This window comes from Nesoenas mayeri (assembly GCF_963082525.1).
Source record: "Nesoenas mayeri genome assembly, chromosome: 17".
Taxonomy (NCBI): domain Eukaryota; kingdom Metazoa; phylum Chordata; class Aves; order Columbiformes; family Columbidae; genus Nesoenas; species Nesoenas mayeri.
This window is the reverse complement of record NC_137565.1, coordinates 10,291,769-10,308,356: the sequence shown is the minus strand read 5'-3', so window position 1 is coordinate 10,308,356 and position 16,588 is coordinate 10,291,769. Positions and strand designations below refer to the sequence as shown.

The following is a 16,588-nucleotide window of genomic DNA, read 5'->3' as shown; positions in this document are numbered from 1 at the left end:
GCAAATCCAGGGGAGGGAGGTGACATACTAACAACGGGCTAAGCAGAGACGAGGCTTCTTGGCTATTGACTACTCACCTTATGGGAACTCAGAACCACTTTCAGCTCCTCCAAGAGCCCATATGCCAGTTTGTACCCTCCCAGAGAGGACAAGAGCTTCTTAACTGTTTGATGGGCTTGTCTTCGAACGTGCCAGGTCCGACTGAGCAGCACAGCAACAAGGGCACGGTGAAACTGTCTGGAAACAGAGAAATAAACGGGTTTAGCAAGGGAGGCAGCTCTGCAAACCAACCGGACACAAACCACAAACAGTTCAACGCTTCGTGCGAAGTCCCAAGCCCACCCTCTCCGCTGCCCATGTTAACGTTCAGGGATCAAACACAGATCGGGAGCAGCAAGAGAACTCTACGTACTGAACTTTACTTTCCGGCAGCCGTTGTGCGTGATCCAAGAGCAGGCGCTCTGTCAGCTGCAGTACTGTACACATTGCTGTGGGAAAAGACAAATATTGAAAATAGCATGAGATTTCTTAAGGAAAGAGATTTTTTAACCTAAAAACAAACAAACAGCAAGCAGGGCACATTCAAATAGCTAACCAAACAGAGCCTCTACATAATCTTCTCAGTGAAGCCAGAGACAAATTCAACTCAGATCTGCCAGGACTACAAACAGAAGCAGAATTTCACAGAAATGTCGTTAGCTAGACCCCAACAGAATCTTCCTGACAACTATGTGTGACTCATTTTCATCTAAGTCAACAGAGCAAACCAAATGATAAACACGACGCTCACTGCATCAACACTCTTAATTCCTGAGTGCTGCCAAAATGTCTTCAGTGACAATAAAACATATACTGAATTCATACCCAAGGGCATAATGCTGTTTGAATAGTAGCCTTGGTATTTTATCTCACAGCATCTTCTGAGCTTACACAAACCAAAGGTTCTAGTGACAGTGAATCAGTGTTCAACCGCATCAGTAAAAGAAGGAGCAGAAAATCCTGAAACATGGGATGGGTTAAAACCCATATTAACTATGGTACAGGGGACTTTTGACATTCAAAGCATCCAGTAGTTTGGGGATGTTATGCATGGCAGCTGGATGTTTTTGCTTAAATAACCAATATCAAATCATGACAATATTTACTCTCAAAGTATCAGCATTTGGCTTTGGAGCTAAGACCCAAGCTAAGGGAGCTAAGGGAGCGATATGAAATTTTCCAAATCACGCTGTTTCAGGGTATTTGTAGCCTCAGAGGGAAAAGGAACAGATAGACACAACGCCTGCAGGAAACGGATCACAGCAAGCAAAGGAGAAAGTCTGTTCTTTCCCATTCAGAAAACTTTACCTCTTCAAAGCTTTGTACAAAAGATAAATGAATTCATTTCAGAGAAATTATTCACTAACTCATTTTCAAAACTTCCAGTATAAAATGTAATGTATAAACTAATAGTTTTGTTTGGGTACATTCATTTTTTTCAGTTTATCTTTAAATACCAGAGAACAAACCAGAGCACAGATAGGCTAATTTATAACCCCATTGATTTCCTATCTGTTATTACTCTTCCCCTACATACCTCAAGGTTTTCACCTACATCTTTCTTCTCCAGCCTTATTTTACTTTTTCTCGTCTTTTTAATTTTAGGCTTCTCCACATCCCTTCGATTGGCTGCAAATATTTACTTACAAACTGGGACACCACGTAGATGCGTTTTGTATTGGAGGCTTTTACAGAACATATGGATTTGGAATTAAAAATGTCTAGTAACTCAGGTTCATTAAAATAAATTAATTCATTGTGATGTACTGCTGGAAGAGCACGATGCTCCTTTCAGTCTGAAACTGGATCCTGCAAGGATCACAGAACAGGCCTAACAGCAACAGCAGCTCTTTTAAGTACTAACTAATAGAGCTGAACTAATAGAGCTGAACAGCAACTGGATACGCAAGAACTGACGTTTACCTTCCTCGGATGCCGACTGCAAGAACTTCTCAGATGTAAAAATTTGTTTCTTCTCATCCAGAATCAGCTGCCAGAAACCGCTCAGCTTAGACTCTGACAGGAAAAGAAGGGATGTCTATCAAGGGTGTTTCAAAACAGTCAGAACTCACCAGCGTACAGAAAATACAGCAGAAATTTGTCTCCTGAAATCCCTCATTTCTAGTTCTACTTCAGTTATAAGGCCTTTCATCTCTCTCATTCGGAACTATAAGCATGCCCAAAAAACACCTGCTGAAAACATTTCTCTGACTTAGACTTGTGAAATGTAAAAGTCTGTTCCACCTTAATCTTTCCTAGGGCAACGCTTCCTAAAAATGAAGGAAAGAAGGAAACTGGTGTGTTGCTTTTGATAGAACACATCTGGATTTTATAGCTTGGCAGATGTATGAACTCAGTTCCTGTAATATCCTCTAACGGAAGACAGAATTCCAGTCCTCATGCTTTTCTAAGATGCTTTGTAAAAATACTACACAAATAACAAGCAGCATTCTTAATGCATCAGTCAAGTCCTAACATGTAAGGTCTGGGTGAATGTCTTCTGTCAGAATAAAGAGGAATCCTGCCCTAAGCGTGTGGAAGCTGGAATTTGCAAAGCCATGGAAGAGCACGAATTCTTCACTGACATAACTGAGAGAGATGGGAATAAATCCTTCCCTGGTTTACCAAAGGGCAATGATTCTCTAGGCAGAAACAACACACGGGTTAAGGAATGACATCTCACACACATTGTCAAGAAGTGTTAACCCTCAGAACCTGTTAATATCGGATTCTACTAGATGTTTTGTGACCTTACCAGTTTGTCCCTCAATTACAGACATCCTGCAGATCAATAATGCTGCAGCAACTCCTTCAGTTACCATGGGAACCTGAGTACTTTGGGATGCTGCTTTTTCTACTGTCTGGATCAGCATCGGCAGCAAGTCCACTCCCTGTAATAACGTGTCACCTGAGGAGACAGAAAGCGACGAGTTACAAAACAACATGGTCCTTCACACCACAGGGTATCAATGGCTCTTCTGTGGTCGTGAGACAAGGAAAGGAACCAGACACACACTGGGCAGACGCTGAATCTCAGAGTACTTGACACTCACTGCTATCATTGCACTTCAGCTGTGAAAAGCTAGATGATACCCATCTAAGTCCTTTCCTCACAGACAAAACAGTCCCATCTCAATACAAGCTCCTGTTCATGGGATGCAAAATAAAATAGTAACTCAGTGATATTAAAGCAATGAGTTCAAAACACAGAAGTCTGACTTCAAAGACTGTGTTCCCCTAAGAGAGAGAAATTCCTGGCAAGCTGTGACCATCTGTTCTGCAAACATTTTGTGACTGTTTGACACCAAAAGTTTAGAATTCTGAAGATCTCTATTTCAAATTTTTTTTAAGCTTCAAAGACCCAAACCCACAGATCAGGAGCCTAGCGTGCTGGGCACTATGTAAAACAAAAGCATGGTCCCAGAGCTAGAAACCTTACAATTTAAGCGTAAGACAAAAATAAAGCAACCAAAAATCACTTCAGGGGTGTACAAAAAGATAGCACAATAGGCAGTGATGCTCATTATACAAGAAGACAAACCATCTTTACAAACTTGAAGGCAAAAGAGAGTTTAAGGAAAAAGGCAAAGGAGCTCAGTGAACAGACACTGCCTTGCAAAATCTTTCTTAACCCACACAGCTATCTACTAATACTTATAGCAGGAAGCACAGAAATCGATCACTCTTCTCTTAAGCCACACAGTCAAGAGAGTTATTAACGGCTGCAGAGTTTTACCTTTGAAAGAGGCCAGCATGCACTGCAGGTACGCATGTCTCACAGCTGAAGTGGAGGTTTTAAGGCTGAAGGCTTTCTTGAGCCATTCCACCAGCTTCTTGGGAACTTCCGTGGCGAAGCGAACACACCAAAGAGCCAGGACAGAGACCGCATGGACCAACGTGCCTTCGTGGACTACGAAATAACACAAAGCTCATGTCAGCACAGCAATGGCGTGTAAGACATGGGGACATAAAACAGAAGGCAGGTAACAACATTGGGAGGAGGAAGGAAAAGAATGCACATGCTTCTAAGAGACACAGCACTGTCGCCATGGGGCTGCTCATCAAAACAGGGCAACAGATTTTATAACACAACAGGCGAGAATTCAAGTTTATTTATCCTGAATAACAGGCCATATGAAAATCCAGCTCAAAACAAAAGCAGCTTTGCAAACCAAGAACAAAGGAAAGAGGTCTCACCTTCTTGTTGCAGAAAAGGGATGAAAAGCTCAGCCACGGTTCCAGCCAGAGCTTGGCTAGAGGGCCCAGAAACCACATGGTGACTGAGGCTGCCAATCCCTGGAACGGCAGAATTCTCTCATTAGTTCCCAAACCACCACCACTTGCTGCAAAATCTAAAAACAATCGAGAACAACCCTTCCCATCTCAGTCCTTGCAGACATCTCTCCCTCTGGTCACTACATCTGGATGTCACCACATCTAGATGTCACCAACACTGCAGGACTTCTGCCTCTAATTTTTACCCAGGATATAGACACCTTCTTCCTTTCAGAAAGCATTTTAGCCTACCCGCCAACTATTTCCTTTGAGGAGAAAGTCAAGAACGGGCATGTGGTACCCAGCACGCCCTGTGACATTAACCACAGCCACTTTGGAATGACAGGCAGGGAATGCTAAAGGTTTAAGTACAGATCCTTTTCATTCAGCCTTCTGCTGATTTCCTCCACCAGAGAAGCAGCTTTTCTTCTGGGGTCCTCACCTGAGAGGACACTCATCTTCTGAGCAACCACTGTCAGCTTCCCTTCTGAGCCTGCCAACAAGAAACAAATGGGCGATGGCTTAATTACAGACAGACACTGGCTATGTGCTACATCAAGAATCACCTCTAACAATACAAAAACTCGTCCCACCAGCCCTGATCCAGGTTGAACCATCCCACCCCATACAGGCAGCTAAAGACAACAGAAAACACCCTCCCCAAAACTCCTTGAAGTGAGCAAATCTTTATTAGTCTCCACTGTTTATCATACAATTTACTCACCCCCTAATATGGCAAAAAGGTGTCTGCCCAGCGACTCCACAGCAGAAGGATCACTACACTGGCGAGCCAAGTTCTTTAATGCCACGACTGCTTCATCCATCAGCTGCACACTGTTGGATTTCAGATGACCTAGAAAATAACACACAAGCCAAGAGTTTCTTATAACAAAACACATAAAATCAGCAAGACAAGGACATATATTTACATGTGGTTTGACTCAGCGTCTGGAACTGTCATGTGAACTATTCCAGTTCCAAGTTACAGCCTCGTCCTCCCTCCCACGTAAAACAACCTCTCCTCGCCAGTCACCAAGCTGTTAGAGGTACAGCCAGAAAGTTGAAGAAAGCTTTATTCTGAATTCCTCATTCCCACCAGAAGTTCGAGTACTTACTGGCCAGTCCTTTCACAATGTCTAGAGCATACTGGCTGAGATCCAGGTTCACAGATACGAGCAAGCAAGAGATTGCTGAAGACAGAAGAGATAATGGCATATTACATTTCATTATGGTTTTAGCATTTTAATACACCCTTTCCCACAGCTCACGTCAAGAGCAAACGGGGTCAATAAGGAGTGGGAAGAATAAAACGCTGAAATTGATGCCCAACGCGCAGATTAATTGGGGGTATTTCTTAGCACTCAGCTGCGAAATTCTGTCCTCAGTGCAATCAGTAGCTATCACATACCCAGACACTTGGGATCACACCACAAACGTTGCTTCTCCACACCCAGCCCTCAGACAGGAGACGATCCTGCTGCCTGTGCTCACAGGACCAGAAGGACAGTCCAGAGATACAGCCCCCAACTCCAGACCTGTGGAACAACAGCTGACAGAGCAACGCAGCGGGAGGACAGACTCACTTTCAATTACGTTTTCAGGGCTCCGTAGCAGCGATTTCTGCAGAGTGGGCAAAACTAAGTCCTTGAATTCAGCGTGAGACATGTACCGAAGGAGTGGGGAACAGCTGTCCTGCAAAGGGAACACACTGCTCAGCGCAGGACGTTGCACATAGGACAATAACACGAATGGCTCTATCACAGCATCTCACCAGCACATGCTTCTGAGGCTTCATCTTGCTCATAAGAATGGTCTTCAAGTAGAAATCCAGAAGAGCACCCTAAACAAGAATAAACACCAGATTACAGCCACACTGCAGCCTAGACACAGCTCCCCACACACCATCAGTAAGCCGGGCCTGACACCCCCCCTCACGCTCCCCCACAGCAGTCCCAGCCACTACGCAGCAGCTTTGCTTCCACCCTCACACCAGACACTCCAGCACAGACCAGTCAGCGCTCTCTGCTCTGCCCTCCAGCCCAGCAACCAAAACACACTGACAGATAAATGCTGCCTTCCGTTCCTGCATCACGGGAGAAGGCAGAAAGCTGCAGTGTTGGCCATCTACATAAATGCACAGGCCACAGCAAGAAGCCACATAACCGGTATCTCCTCTAGAAATCTATCCCAGCTGGTTTAGGCAGAAGTGCATTATGACTGAATCGACAGATAACGAAACCAGGAATAGATGCAAAGTACCAACCCCTTTGAGACATCTGTTCACCCCCCTTCTCCATGACCAGTGACACCACACACACACAAAAAAACCCAAAAGACAATAAAACAGATTTACCTTGTATTGTTTAATTATATCCATTTCTTTCTGGACTGTGCAAAACTGCACGAGAAGTCCCAGCATTGCGGCGTAACTCTGGTTCGGTTCAAGACCAAGAATGACCGACAAGTACTGACCCGCCAGATCTTGGTTCTGAAGAGAAAAAGAGCACGGCACGTTAGCACAGCAGAACCTAGAACAGCGGCTGGACATGACCATGGAACACACAAATCACCTCCTTCCACAGCCTGTTCAGCTTCTTCACAGCCCCATCCACCGCCTGCTTATGGGAACCTCCCAGGACTTCCAAAAGGAGCAAACACTGAACCTCCACCTGCCAAGGGAAACAGCCAAGAAAACCTTCATGCACCTGCATCTCAGAGAGCTCATATCAAACACAACATGTCACATGCCAGTGATTAGCTGAATCTGCTCAAGAGAATGTCCCTAGGTCAAGTTCTTCCAACGAGCTGCCATTGCTTCCATGTCACATGTACCACTCTGCAGAACCATGCAGAACAGTTTTGGAAACTCTGATTTTGAAAACAACAATTTACAGCAGCTGACATCTCTTCTTGTGTTCCAGTCGTATTCCAAAGTGCTAAGAGCGTGGTCACAGGTTCAGGTTGTTAAAGGAGGTGAAAACAAAGCAAAAAGCTACGTGACACTATATACCAGAATACCACAGGCAACTACTTCAAGGGAGGCGCAAGGAACTGGTGCCACGCTGCACAGCGCGGCGCAGCGGCACCGCTGGCACTGCCAGCCTAGAAACGCTGGTACACACCACCCTGTGCAGAGCAGCTCTGCGCGGGTGCGCCACTGCCCCACTCCCACGCTTTATACACCTCCTGCTTCCTCCAGCAAAACAGGAGATCAAAACACAGCAGAAAGCAAAGAAGATTGTCATGTAAACCTGGCTTTTAACCTTACATTATGAGTTACACTCGGAATTACTTGCAATGTTTCAGCAACTTAAAAGACAATAGAAATATTTAAGTCCTGATCTCCAAAGGGAAATCTCTGCAAACGGAAACGAACCTACCAGTTTTTTCCATGTTTCTCCCTGTCTCTTTTCAGGTGTTGGAAAGACTGTGCGTGCAAGCAGGCAGGTCCAGGAGAGAGCCAGCAGAGCGGCAGATCCACTGCTCTTACTGTTGTACAAACAGGAGAAGGAGGTAAATCCACAGCTCCCAGCACGAAACTTACACCTACCAGCCCATAGCAGACTCATCTTTGCCCAGGTCAGAAAACCATCCTATAAGCGAGGCCACGTTATCACAGGAAAATACAGCTAAAGTCTTGGCTTTTATAGGAAATAATGAGTCCTCAGAGGCTAAGTATTTCACCTCCTGTTTAACAACGCTTAGAACTTCTGAATGGCACAAAAGAGGCTAAACCTCACCTGCTGGAATGAAAAGCCCTAGCAGAAGAAACACCATCTTTGGATCTTCCCAGTGGCATTACAGAAGTGAGAGTTAAATACTTTGCCAACTGCAAGTGCCCAAAACTTGACTCAAGATTTCCCATCTGCTGCTCATCTTTACTGTCAGAGCTTCCCAGGCTTAGACTGCCAAATCACTTCTCAGCTGACATTCCCCCCTGGCACACCGCTCAGCTCTAGTTTCTGCTCACTCCCATCTTCTCCATTTCGGGTCACAGATCCCACTGAGCAGCTCCCCAAGCCTCCTCACCCCATTTCGATCTCCATCACAAAGAACGTAGGAAGTGTCCTTGCACACAAGGCCAGCCACTGCGCTGGAAGGGTGGATACCCTACCACTGCAAGCCTTTAAACCAGGATTGGGTATTTTTCTGAAAGCGACACTCTCCGCAGGCACAGCAGCACCGCGCTGTGGGGCCCGTACAGCGGAACAGCACCTTATGTCGCTTCTTGGAACCCCTGGTGTTCCACAATAGAAGAGCTGTGTGTTCCTTAGCTCAGCTTCAAGTTTCATTATCTCCCTGTCTATACTAGGGTCTTGAATTCCACCAGCTGAACACCCGACGGGTGAGGAAATCCCCTTTCCTAATAATTTTGGAGATCGTTTCTTATATAAAAGAGTTTGTTCCTCATCTCTCCAGATTTGAAGGTTAACAAAGGCAAAACCGTAACTCAGCTCCACAACACCAAGAAAGTCCTTCTGCTTTCCCAGAAGACACGAGAGAGGTAAGAGAGGAACATCTGAATGGTCACTAACAGCTTTGTCTCTAAATGTTCCCAACCCCTCTGGCAAGCAGCAGCGTCATTCTGAACACAACAACAACTACCAGCAACTCAAACCAGCTCCCCATAGAGCAACTGATCGCGCACCTGGGGGCTCCAGCCTTGCCACCGATCCCCGACGACTGAAGCGACTGCAGGAGGTTCTTTGCGGTTGCATCGGGCTGGGATTCGGCGAGCTGCTGAAGCGCCAGCTGCAGGGCTCTGCGAGACGCTGCATCGCTAGGGAAGAACCACATCACCGTGAGCATCACGAAACCCACCAGCACTACACACAGTCCTGCACTCGCACCACAGACAGGGCTCTGCCTTCTCACTTCAGCACTCGAGCTAATAGTTATTTTATCCTTCCTGTGCCAAGAAGAGGAGACGTTTCTGGCAAAAAGCTCCATTCCCTCCCTCAGACGACAGAAGTTATGTCAGGGCTCTCCAGCAGGTTGCGGAAGAAAACACAGGTTCTCAACAGCTTCTCTACAACAGGTCATGACTTAATGCAATCTAAAAGTGTCTAAAAGTGTCCAAAAGAAACCTTGGTCTTGCTTCACAAGGACAGAAGCATTCGCTCCTGCAAACCGAGCCACAGGATGCAAGTCTCAATTTCAAAATTAAAGGTGAAACACAAGGTGCTATAAAGCTTTTTAATGTCAAACCTAACTGAGAGCTAACTGCTAGACAGCATCTTCCAGTGTCACACACCTGTGACACCACACGCTGACCTGTCCAGGTGCTCCATATCAGTTTAACTAATAAAGACATAAATGCTGATAGATTAAATAATACAGCCCTTCTACATCAATTTCCTCACCGGTATCGATGCAGAGTAAGGCAGAAGAGTTTGCAAAGGCCTTTCACTGCAGGCTCTGGGAGATCTGTAACAGATTGGATTTCACAATATTATACATAAACCACTGAGCTGTTAATCTTTAGCACAAACATGAGTCACTTCGCAACTGAAATCAGTGAACTGCTCCCAGCCCCTACACAGCTATGAAATCGCTTTCAAGGATCACAGTCAGAGTTCTCTCTTTTTAATCATATTTTTTAAAATAAGGGTAAAATTGGAATACACGCTATTCCACAGTCACCTTCAGAAAAAGAGAGGAATCAAAAAGATTTTTAAAAATTTGTTTCAATTCCTTTATTAAGATTATTTAAATTCTTCCATGCTCTCTATCTCCCTACACACATACACGTACTATAATATTCACTGGAAAAGCACACATGCTACTAACTGGAGCTCTGTGTTACCTTCAAATCCCATGCTTAGAATTAACTCTGAGATAGCACAGAGTCCAGCCACTGCCAGCCCCCTGCTTCAAAAAACCACCCACAGCTTTCACAGAGCCTTTGAAACCAAACATTTGAACATTCTTCTCCACCCTGGTAACCAGAACAGTGCCCCAAAGCTTTTACCTTTCCCAGAAATGCATCTTCCCAGCTCGCTGAGGATCTCTCTCCGTTCCTTCACGCTGGCTGTCGTCACCTTGACCGCAAACCTCTTCAGCGTATCAGAAATCTGAAACCACACCCAGAGGAAAAACCATCAGACTGCCTTCAATATCAGCACAGACACAACAGCAGGGCGAGCAGAGCGTGTCACCTGCCACCACACACGCTCTCGGTGACCGAACGGGAGCACCGAGGGTCTGACCTGCTGGGGAAAGGGTCCCTGTCCATCGCACACCGGGAAGCCCAGAGAGCTCCCCTTGGGCTGAAGGATGATCACTTGCTGTCTGTTCATGTGTCCCTGCCACTGCGCTCACAACCTGAGACATACATTTAACCCTCTAAAAGTAGGACAGAGCGAGGGGCAAGATCAATAGCGTAGAGCACGGGACCTTTAAAGGCACAAAAACCCTGCGCTTGAAGAACACCAAGGTGCTTTTCAGCGTGCATAACCCCCTAAGGCCCACACACCCCACAAGGTGACGTTAACTGCGGTTGACCCAGGGCTGGCTATAACTGCCCGTCCTAAAAATCTGATCTGTGGTTTCAGGTTGTTGACAAGTGCCAAATTCTGTACTCAGGCCAACAAAAGAACGAGCCATACGTGTCTACGCTTTCCCAGAATTAACATGCGCATCGCAAGGGTTTTGTAAATCAGACTCGCCGGATCACGAACGGTTGCGCCTCTCTATCAAACTCCTCTGCACTATCAGAGGTGCCCAAGGTTACCCAAGCAACACAAAAAATCCTTTCACACAACGGAATGTTCTTTTTTCATGCCTGCACTACGGTGTGTCTGGATCTGCCAGCGGGAAGGGACCGAGACCGCTCACTGAGTTTGACTCCTGTAAATGGCTTCAGTTTTCAAGTGGTATCAAGACGGTGAAACACACCGTGTGGAAAGACCGAAAAGTTTAAGCTGTCAGCGACTTGCCTCTTGAACTACTGAAACCATTTCCATCACCTCCCAGCTTTTGCGAGAGGTGCCAGACAAAAGGTCCACGTGTGCTGAACCGGGCTCAGCCAGGTCTACGCTCATGGGTTTGCTGCATTCACATTACACAAACGACAGCTCTCCAGGAAAGGCTTTTAAAATCCAGCTCTTAAACTGAGCAACTTTCTATCATAATAATCTTCACCATCTTTAGGAAGGGCAGCAAATAAACACACGTTTAGTAACTCATCAAAACTGCTCCTTCCTTCTTCAGGCAAAACTCCACCAGTTTTGCCACAACGGGACTTTTTCCAAGCACAGGAAACGCGGCAGTTGCCTCCGATCTCAAGAGCTGCCCTGCCAGGTTTTTTGCTGAGACGCAGGAAGGGTAAATCCTGCACAGCAGCTCCCGGGATTGAGAGACACCGTCCACACCCTCTGGACGCGGTGAGCACCTCGCACCCCGAGCCCTCCCTGAGCGGGGCTGCGACTCCAGGAGGTCGAGGCCGACCTGGCGAACAGGAGCGAGGTCGTTACCAACCGCACCGACACCGCCACCAAAGAGCTCGTCTTCCTTTACACCTTTCAATTAGGCAAGTTCACCATATGCAAACTCAGACCATGCTGCACTTACTCACGCTGCTTAATCACAAGCAGGGAGATGCACAGACAAGAAAAATACATTAAAATTATGCCAAGACTTTAGAAATTAAAAATATAATCACGCATAACAATACAGGACTTGTCGGCAGCTTTGGGACTTACACAAATGGCACAAACTACGAGTCTCCACAGAGGAGCCACTGGGACAGGCTTCAACCACTTTTTATTAGGATATAAATATACACGATAAAAAGTCAGAACACAAGTGACGGTGCTGCAAACAACTGCAGCACCGGTACCAGTAAGAACCGGGTCCCCGGAGGGCCGGGGGTCGCCTCGGGAACACGCAGCGCACCGGGGAGAAGCCCCTGAGGTGGCACCGCCGCTCCGCGCAGCCGCTGGGGCCGCCCCGCTCCGAGCGGGAGCCCCGGCACTCCCGCAGCCGCTGCCGGGCGCACACGGGACGCGGGGGGGCCGCGGACACCGCCCGCGCCGGGCGGCCACCGGGACCTCCCTCGGGAGCGGACGGGACGCAGCAGCCACCGGCCCTTCCCCCCGCCCGCAGCCGCCCTCGGCAGCCGCTCCGGGCTGCGGGCCGGCTCGGCGCTGGGCAGCGGGGGCCGGGCCCTTCCCCGGGCCGGCGCGCTCTCCTGCGGGCGGCTCCCGCGGGCAGCGCCGGCGTGGCCTCCCCGCCCCGGGCCGGCTGCCGCTGCCACGTCCCCGTCCGGGCGCGGGCGCGGGCCGAGCCCCGCAGCCGGGCCGAGGGAGCGCGGCGGAGCGGGGGCAGGCGCGGCCCGGACGGAGCTCCCGCCCCCGCCGCCATTACCGGCCCGGACCGCCGCCCGCACTCACCTGCGTGTCGGCCGCCATGGCGCCGCCCGCGACCCCGGAAGCGGTAGCGACTTCCGGTGTGGGCCACGCGCGGAGCCGGCCGGGGCGAGCCCGTCTCCATGGCGACGGCGCCGCGGCCTAGTCCGTCCCGGCAGCCCCAAGCCCCGCCCGGCGGAACCGGCCCCGAGCGCGGCCAGCGGCTCCAGCGGCTCCGGCGGCTCTGCCCGGGCTGCAGCGGCCTCAGCGGCTCCAGCGGCGCCGCCCGGCTCAGCCCGGGCTGCAGCGGCCGCCCGGCCCCGGCAGGGAGGGCCGCAGGTAGAGCGGCTGTCCCGAGGAAGCAGCAGCAGCCCCTGCGGCCGTGCAGCCGGCCGACCGCACTTGCCCCCAGCCCCCGCTGACCCGCAGACCACACATGAAGTGTAAAACAGGTTTTTATTTCTCCAGCTGGAGCAGCTCTGACACAGCCAGGGTGTCTGTCCTCAGTCGAAGAGGCCGAAGCCCATGTCCTCGTCAGACTCCTCCGACTCCTCCTTGGGCGCCTCCTTGGCCGGAGCAGCGGCAGCAGCAGCGGGCGCAGCCGCTTCAGCCACCGCAGGGGCGGCCACCACGAACGCAGAGGGGTCTGCCAGGAAGGCCTTCACCTGCAAACCGGGAACAAATTAATGCAAAATCAAAGGAAACAAACATTCTAAAGGACCGAACCTTTACAACCACAGGGGCAATGCCGCAGCTTGCCAGAGGCCAAGCAGACGCACTGATCAGTGCTCCGTGTGACTAATCACACTCATTTCAGCTACACCCCCGTGCGACAGCCCCCGGGAGGAAGGGACGCCAGGTCATTCAGGTTTCTTCTGCCATTTGTACACAACATATGGAAGCAAAAGCCCCTTTTCAGGACAGGCCCCTCGCACACAGGCGGGCGTGAGCCCTTTCAAACCAGGTGCCACGCGAGGTGTTCCTGTCAAAGCGCTTGGCTGTTGCTCAGCCCCGGCCGCGCAGCGCTCAGCCGTTACCTTCTCAGCCAGCGGGAAGGTGTAGTCCGTCTCCACCGCCACAGCCAGGACCCGCTTGTACCCGTTGATGATGGAGTGGGGCACAGAAGCAATGGTTGGGTATCCGATTTGCAGACAGACGCTGGCGACGTTACGAACACCCTGTGAGGAGAGAGACTCGTGTTTTCTGTGTCTGAGAAATCACCTGGGAAACCACAGCAGACCGTGGCACGTTTCTACACCGCCAAAGTAACGATGGACGGTGTGCATACACACAATGCAGCTCCAGAGAAACCAGACAAGGATTAAAATGGCCTCAAATGTTTTTTGAGGTAGCTTCAGATGAAAAAGCCCACAGAAGGTGCTCCCCGACAGACGGTCCTGGCTCTGCAAGACCTCGCAGAAAATACCAGAGAAGATTGTTCATGCAGAGGCAGCGGTGGCTGCCGCAGCAACGAGGCAAAGTGAGGTGGAACAGAGCACACCCAGGCACTCACCTCCAGGAAGCGCTTGTGCAAGGTCTCCTCGGTGATGTCCAGCACTTCGGGATTGTAAATGCTGCCATTGTCAAAGACCTGCTGGATCACCAGCCCGAAGGAGAAGGGGGAGATGTTCAGCATGTTCAGCAGGGTGGCTTCACTGGCACCCACTTTGTCTCCAGTCTTGATGAGCTGCACATCGCTCTGAGGAAACGAGGAAAAGGAGTGAATATGCACAAAGAAATTCACGCACATCAATGCAACAGGACACAAACGCCCATTTCCAAGGGCAAGAGATGGAACTGAAGGAACAAATGAGCACAACAGGCTCCAAGTTTGGCTCCAGAAGCTGAGAAAGCCCCAGATCCTGCAAGCAGGTACATTTCAGCTGGAAGTTCTTCCAGAAGAGCTTAACCATGTGGCTGAGATCACATGGAGAACTTAAATCCCCCCACACTGCACAGTGCAGCCAAGCGAGACATCCTCCTCCAAGTTCCCCAAGTGCAGCAGCCAGACGCTGACACAGTATTTCAGCACAAAAGGCACTTTACAGCTCTGCCAACCACCACAACCAGGACCCTCCACCCAAGGAAGAGCTTCACCACCAGCAGCACGCTGCTCACTAACCAGAATTTCAATGGTCCCTCTGGAAATCTTCGTGGTGATGCCCAAGGCCTGGAAAAATGAGGTCTTCTCCGGGCCGAGACCAGTGTTCTGTGCCGGCACCGTCACGTCACAGGGAGCAATAGCGCCGGCACGGGCAGCTGCTGGCACCTGGAGAAAGGGAAAGGAACAGCTGAGGAAATGCTCACCTATCAGGTCCTGTAGGATGGCAGCAGCCCCCTCCTGAAGCGTTTGTTCCTCCAGGATGGATGTCACTCAGGCACACACAAGTGACACAGAAGCTGAACCTGAGCCATTTGTCTAAAGCTCCACGGGCCCAGCTCCCAACCCTTGAAGACTCCTGATAATCAGGTATCCCCCATGCAGTTTCAGTTTGACTTTTAATTCCATATCAGGCCCAGAGACACGGTGAGGGCTGATCTCCCCTACCTTGTTAGCCAGCAGCATGTCGCGGATCTCAGTCAGATCCTCCTTGGTGAACACAAAGCCCACATTCCCACGGATATGAGGCAGCAGCCTGAAGGAAAGACAAGCCCTCAGTTCCGCTTCTCAGACGTCTCCTCCTCCCTGAGGACCCAGGAGTACATTCAGAGAGCGTTACCCACTTTTCTAAGGCGGGGTTATTCTCCAGGTGACCACGAATAGCTTTGCGCATCATCGTATTCTTCCCCATCAGCACAACGGCCTTCCCACGCAGGGACATACGGATCTGCTGCATCTGCTTGGATCCCACATTGTCTGCTCCCACAATGAAACATTTTGGGTAATCATCCAGGAGTTGCTATAACAAGAAAAACACTTTAACTATACAAAAATATCTAGACCAGAGCAGCATTAAAACCTTAACATGTCAAAGTGTAAAATCTGTCAGCAGTGTAAGAATGCTCAGCTCAAGGGCTGAACCCTTCATTGAGTTATGCCCCCAGACGAGTTATTTCTGTAACTGCCACCACGACTTCTCACAGGAGCCTTTACAAAGCCTGATCTGGACTGTCTTGGTGTCTTTTTATTGCCATGTAAGCGCTGCTCGCAGCCAAGCTCTGGCTCCCATCTCTTGTTTAACCGCCCGCTCACACGCCCGCCCGGTTCCCGGCCACTCCCTGCGGGCCGGGGTCGCCCCCAGGCCCGTAGGGCACAGCGCCCCGGCAGCGCCAGGCCCCCGCCGACACTCACGATGATTTTCAAGAAGTAGTTGGATTTCCAGGTAGCCCTGTCTTCCCTGGGCATCGCGGCGGTGCTCCAAGGATGGCCCGGTGGGTTTAAAGACGAGCTGGGACCTGCCAAGGAGAACCGCAGCTCAGGCGGGTCCGCACCGTTCCCTTCCCTACCCCGTCTCCGCCCCGGGGCTCCGCGCTCCCCGGCCGCGGCCCAGCCCCCGGGTGCGCTCCGGGTGCGCTCCGGGTGCGCTCCGGGTGCGCCCCCAGCCCGGCTCGGCCACCCCGGCCCGCCCAGGCCCGCGGGAGCCGCCGCGCCGCGCACCCACCTCCACGAGGGCTCCGGGAAAGAAAGGCCGGAGGGCGGGCCCACCGCCTTTTATACCGCAGCTCACGCCCAATGGCAGCGAGCCACAGAGCACCCTCAGTTCAACCTCATTGGCTGTCTTCCACGTGTCAATCAGCGCAGGCAGCTCTTTCATTGGGCGGCGCGCCTGTCGCTTACAGCAGCGGAAGGCGCCGGCGGCTCAGGGGGCCCCGCGACAGCGCCCTCTGGCGGCCGGAGGAGCGCACTGCGAGCTCTGACCTCGGGTCACCACCCCCACCCCCGAGGGGGACCCCCCTTTAGTTGTGGTTCCTCACAAGCTGAAGGG

The 16,588-nt window shown here is 50.4% G+C and overlaps 2 protein-coding genes across 4 annotated transcripts in view; both read right to left on the bottom strand.

The window, feature by feature from the left end:
• The window catches only part of GCN1 (GCN1 activator of EIF2AK4), a 42,049-nt gene extending 29,069 nt beyond the window's left edge, over positions 1–12,980 (bottom strand). For all 3 annotated transcript variants that reach the window (XM_080355423.1, XM_080355424.1, XM_080355425.1), the window contains exons 1-18: positions 12,708–12,980; positions 10,286–10,388; positions 9,678–9,741; positions 8,963–9,094; positions 7,695–7,803; positions 6,885–6,983; positions 6,668–6,802; positions 6,086–6,154; positions 5,898–6,006; positions 5,430–5,504; positions 5,039–5,167; positions 4,757–4,807; positions 4,237–4,335; positions 3,776–3,949; positions 2,795–2,947; positions 1,963–2,055; positions 413–488; positions 78–237 (exon numbers count right to left, since the gene is read on the bottom strand). In XM_080355423.1, coding sequence (XP_080211549.1) covers positions 78–237; positions 413–488; positions 1,963–2,055; positions 2,795–2,947; positions 3,776–3,949; positions 4,237–4,335; positions 4,757–4,807; positions 5,039–5,167; positions 5,430–5,504; positions 5,898–6,006; positions 6,086–6,154; positions 6,668–6,802; positions 6,885–6,983; positions 7,695–7,803; positions 8,963–9,094; positions 9,678–9,741; positions 10,286–10,388; positions 12,708–12,725 — 1,848 coding nt within the window. In that variant the 5' untranslated portion in view covers positions 12,726–12,980. The remainder of the gene's footprint in view (positions 1–77; positions 238–412; positions 489–1,962; positions 2,056–2,794; positions 2,948–3,775; positions 3,950–4,236; positions 4,336–4,756; positions 4,808–5,038; positions 5,168–5,429; positions 5,505–5,897; positions 6,007–6,085; positions 6,155–6,667; positions 6,803–6,884; positions 6,984–7,694; positions 7,804–8,962; positions 9,095–9,677; positions 9,742–10,285; positions 10,389–12,707) is intronic.
• A 124-nt stretch (positions 12,981–13,104) lies between these two features.
• On the bottom strand, positions 13,105–16,280 carry RPLP0 (ribosomal protein lateral stalk subunit P0). Its single transcript, XM_080355427.1, has 8 exons — positions 16,265–16,280; positions 15,955–16,058; positions 15,387–15,562; positions 15,211–15,298; positions 14,785–14,931; positions 14,176–14,361; positions 13,700–13,840; positions 13,105–13,327 (listed from the first exon to the last, which is right to left on the bottom strand). The coding sequence occupies exons 2-8, from the start codon at positions 16,006–16,008 to the stop codon at positions 13,166–13,168; spliced, it is 954 nt and encodes a 317-aa protein (XP_080211553.1). The 5' UTR covers positions 16,009–16,058; positions 16,265–16,280; the 3' UTR covers positions 13,105–13,165.
• Between the last annotated feature and the right edge of the window lie 308 nt (positions 16,281–16,588).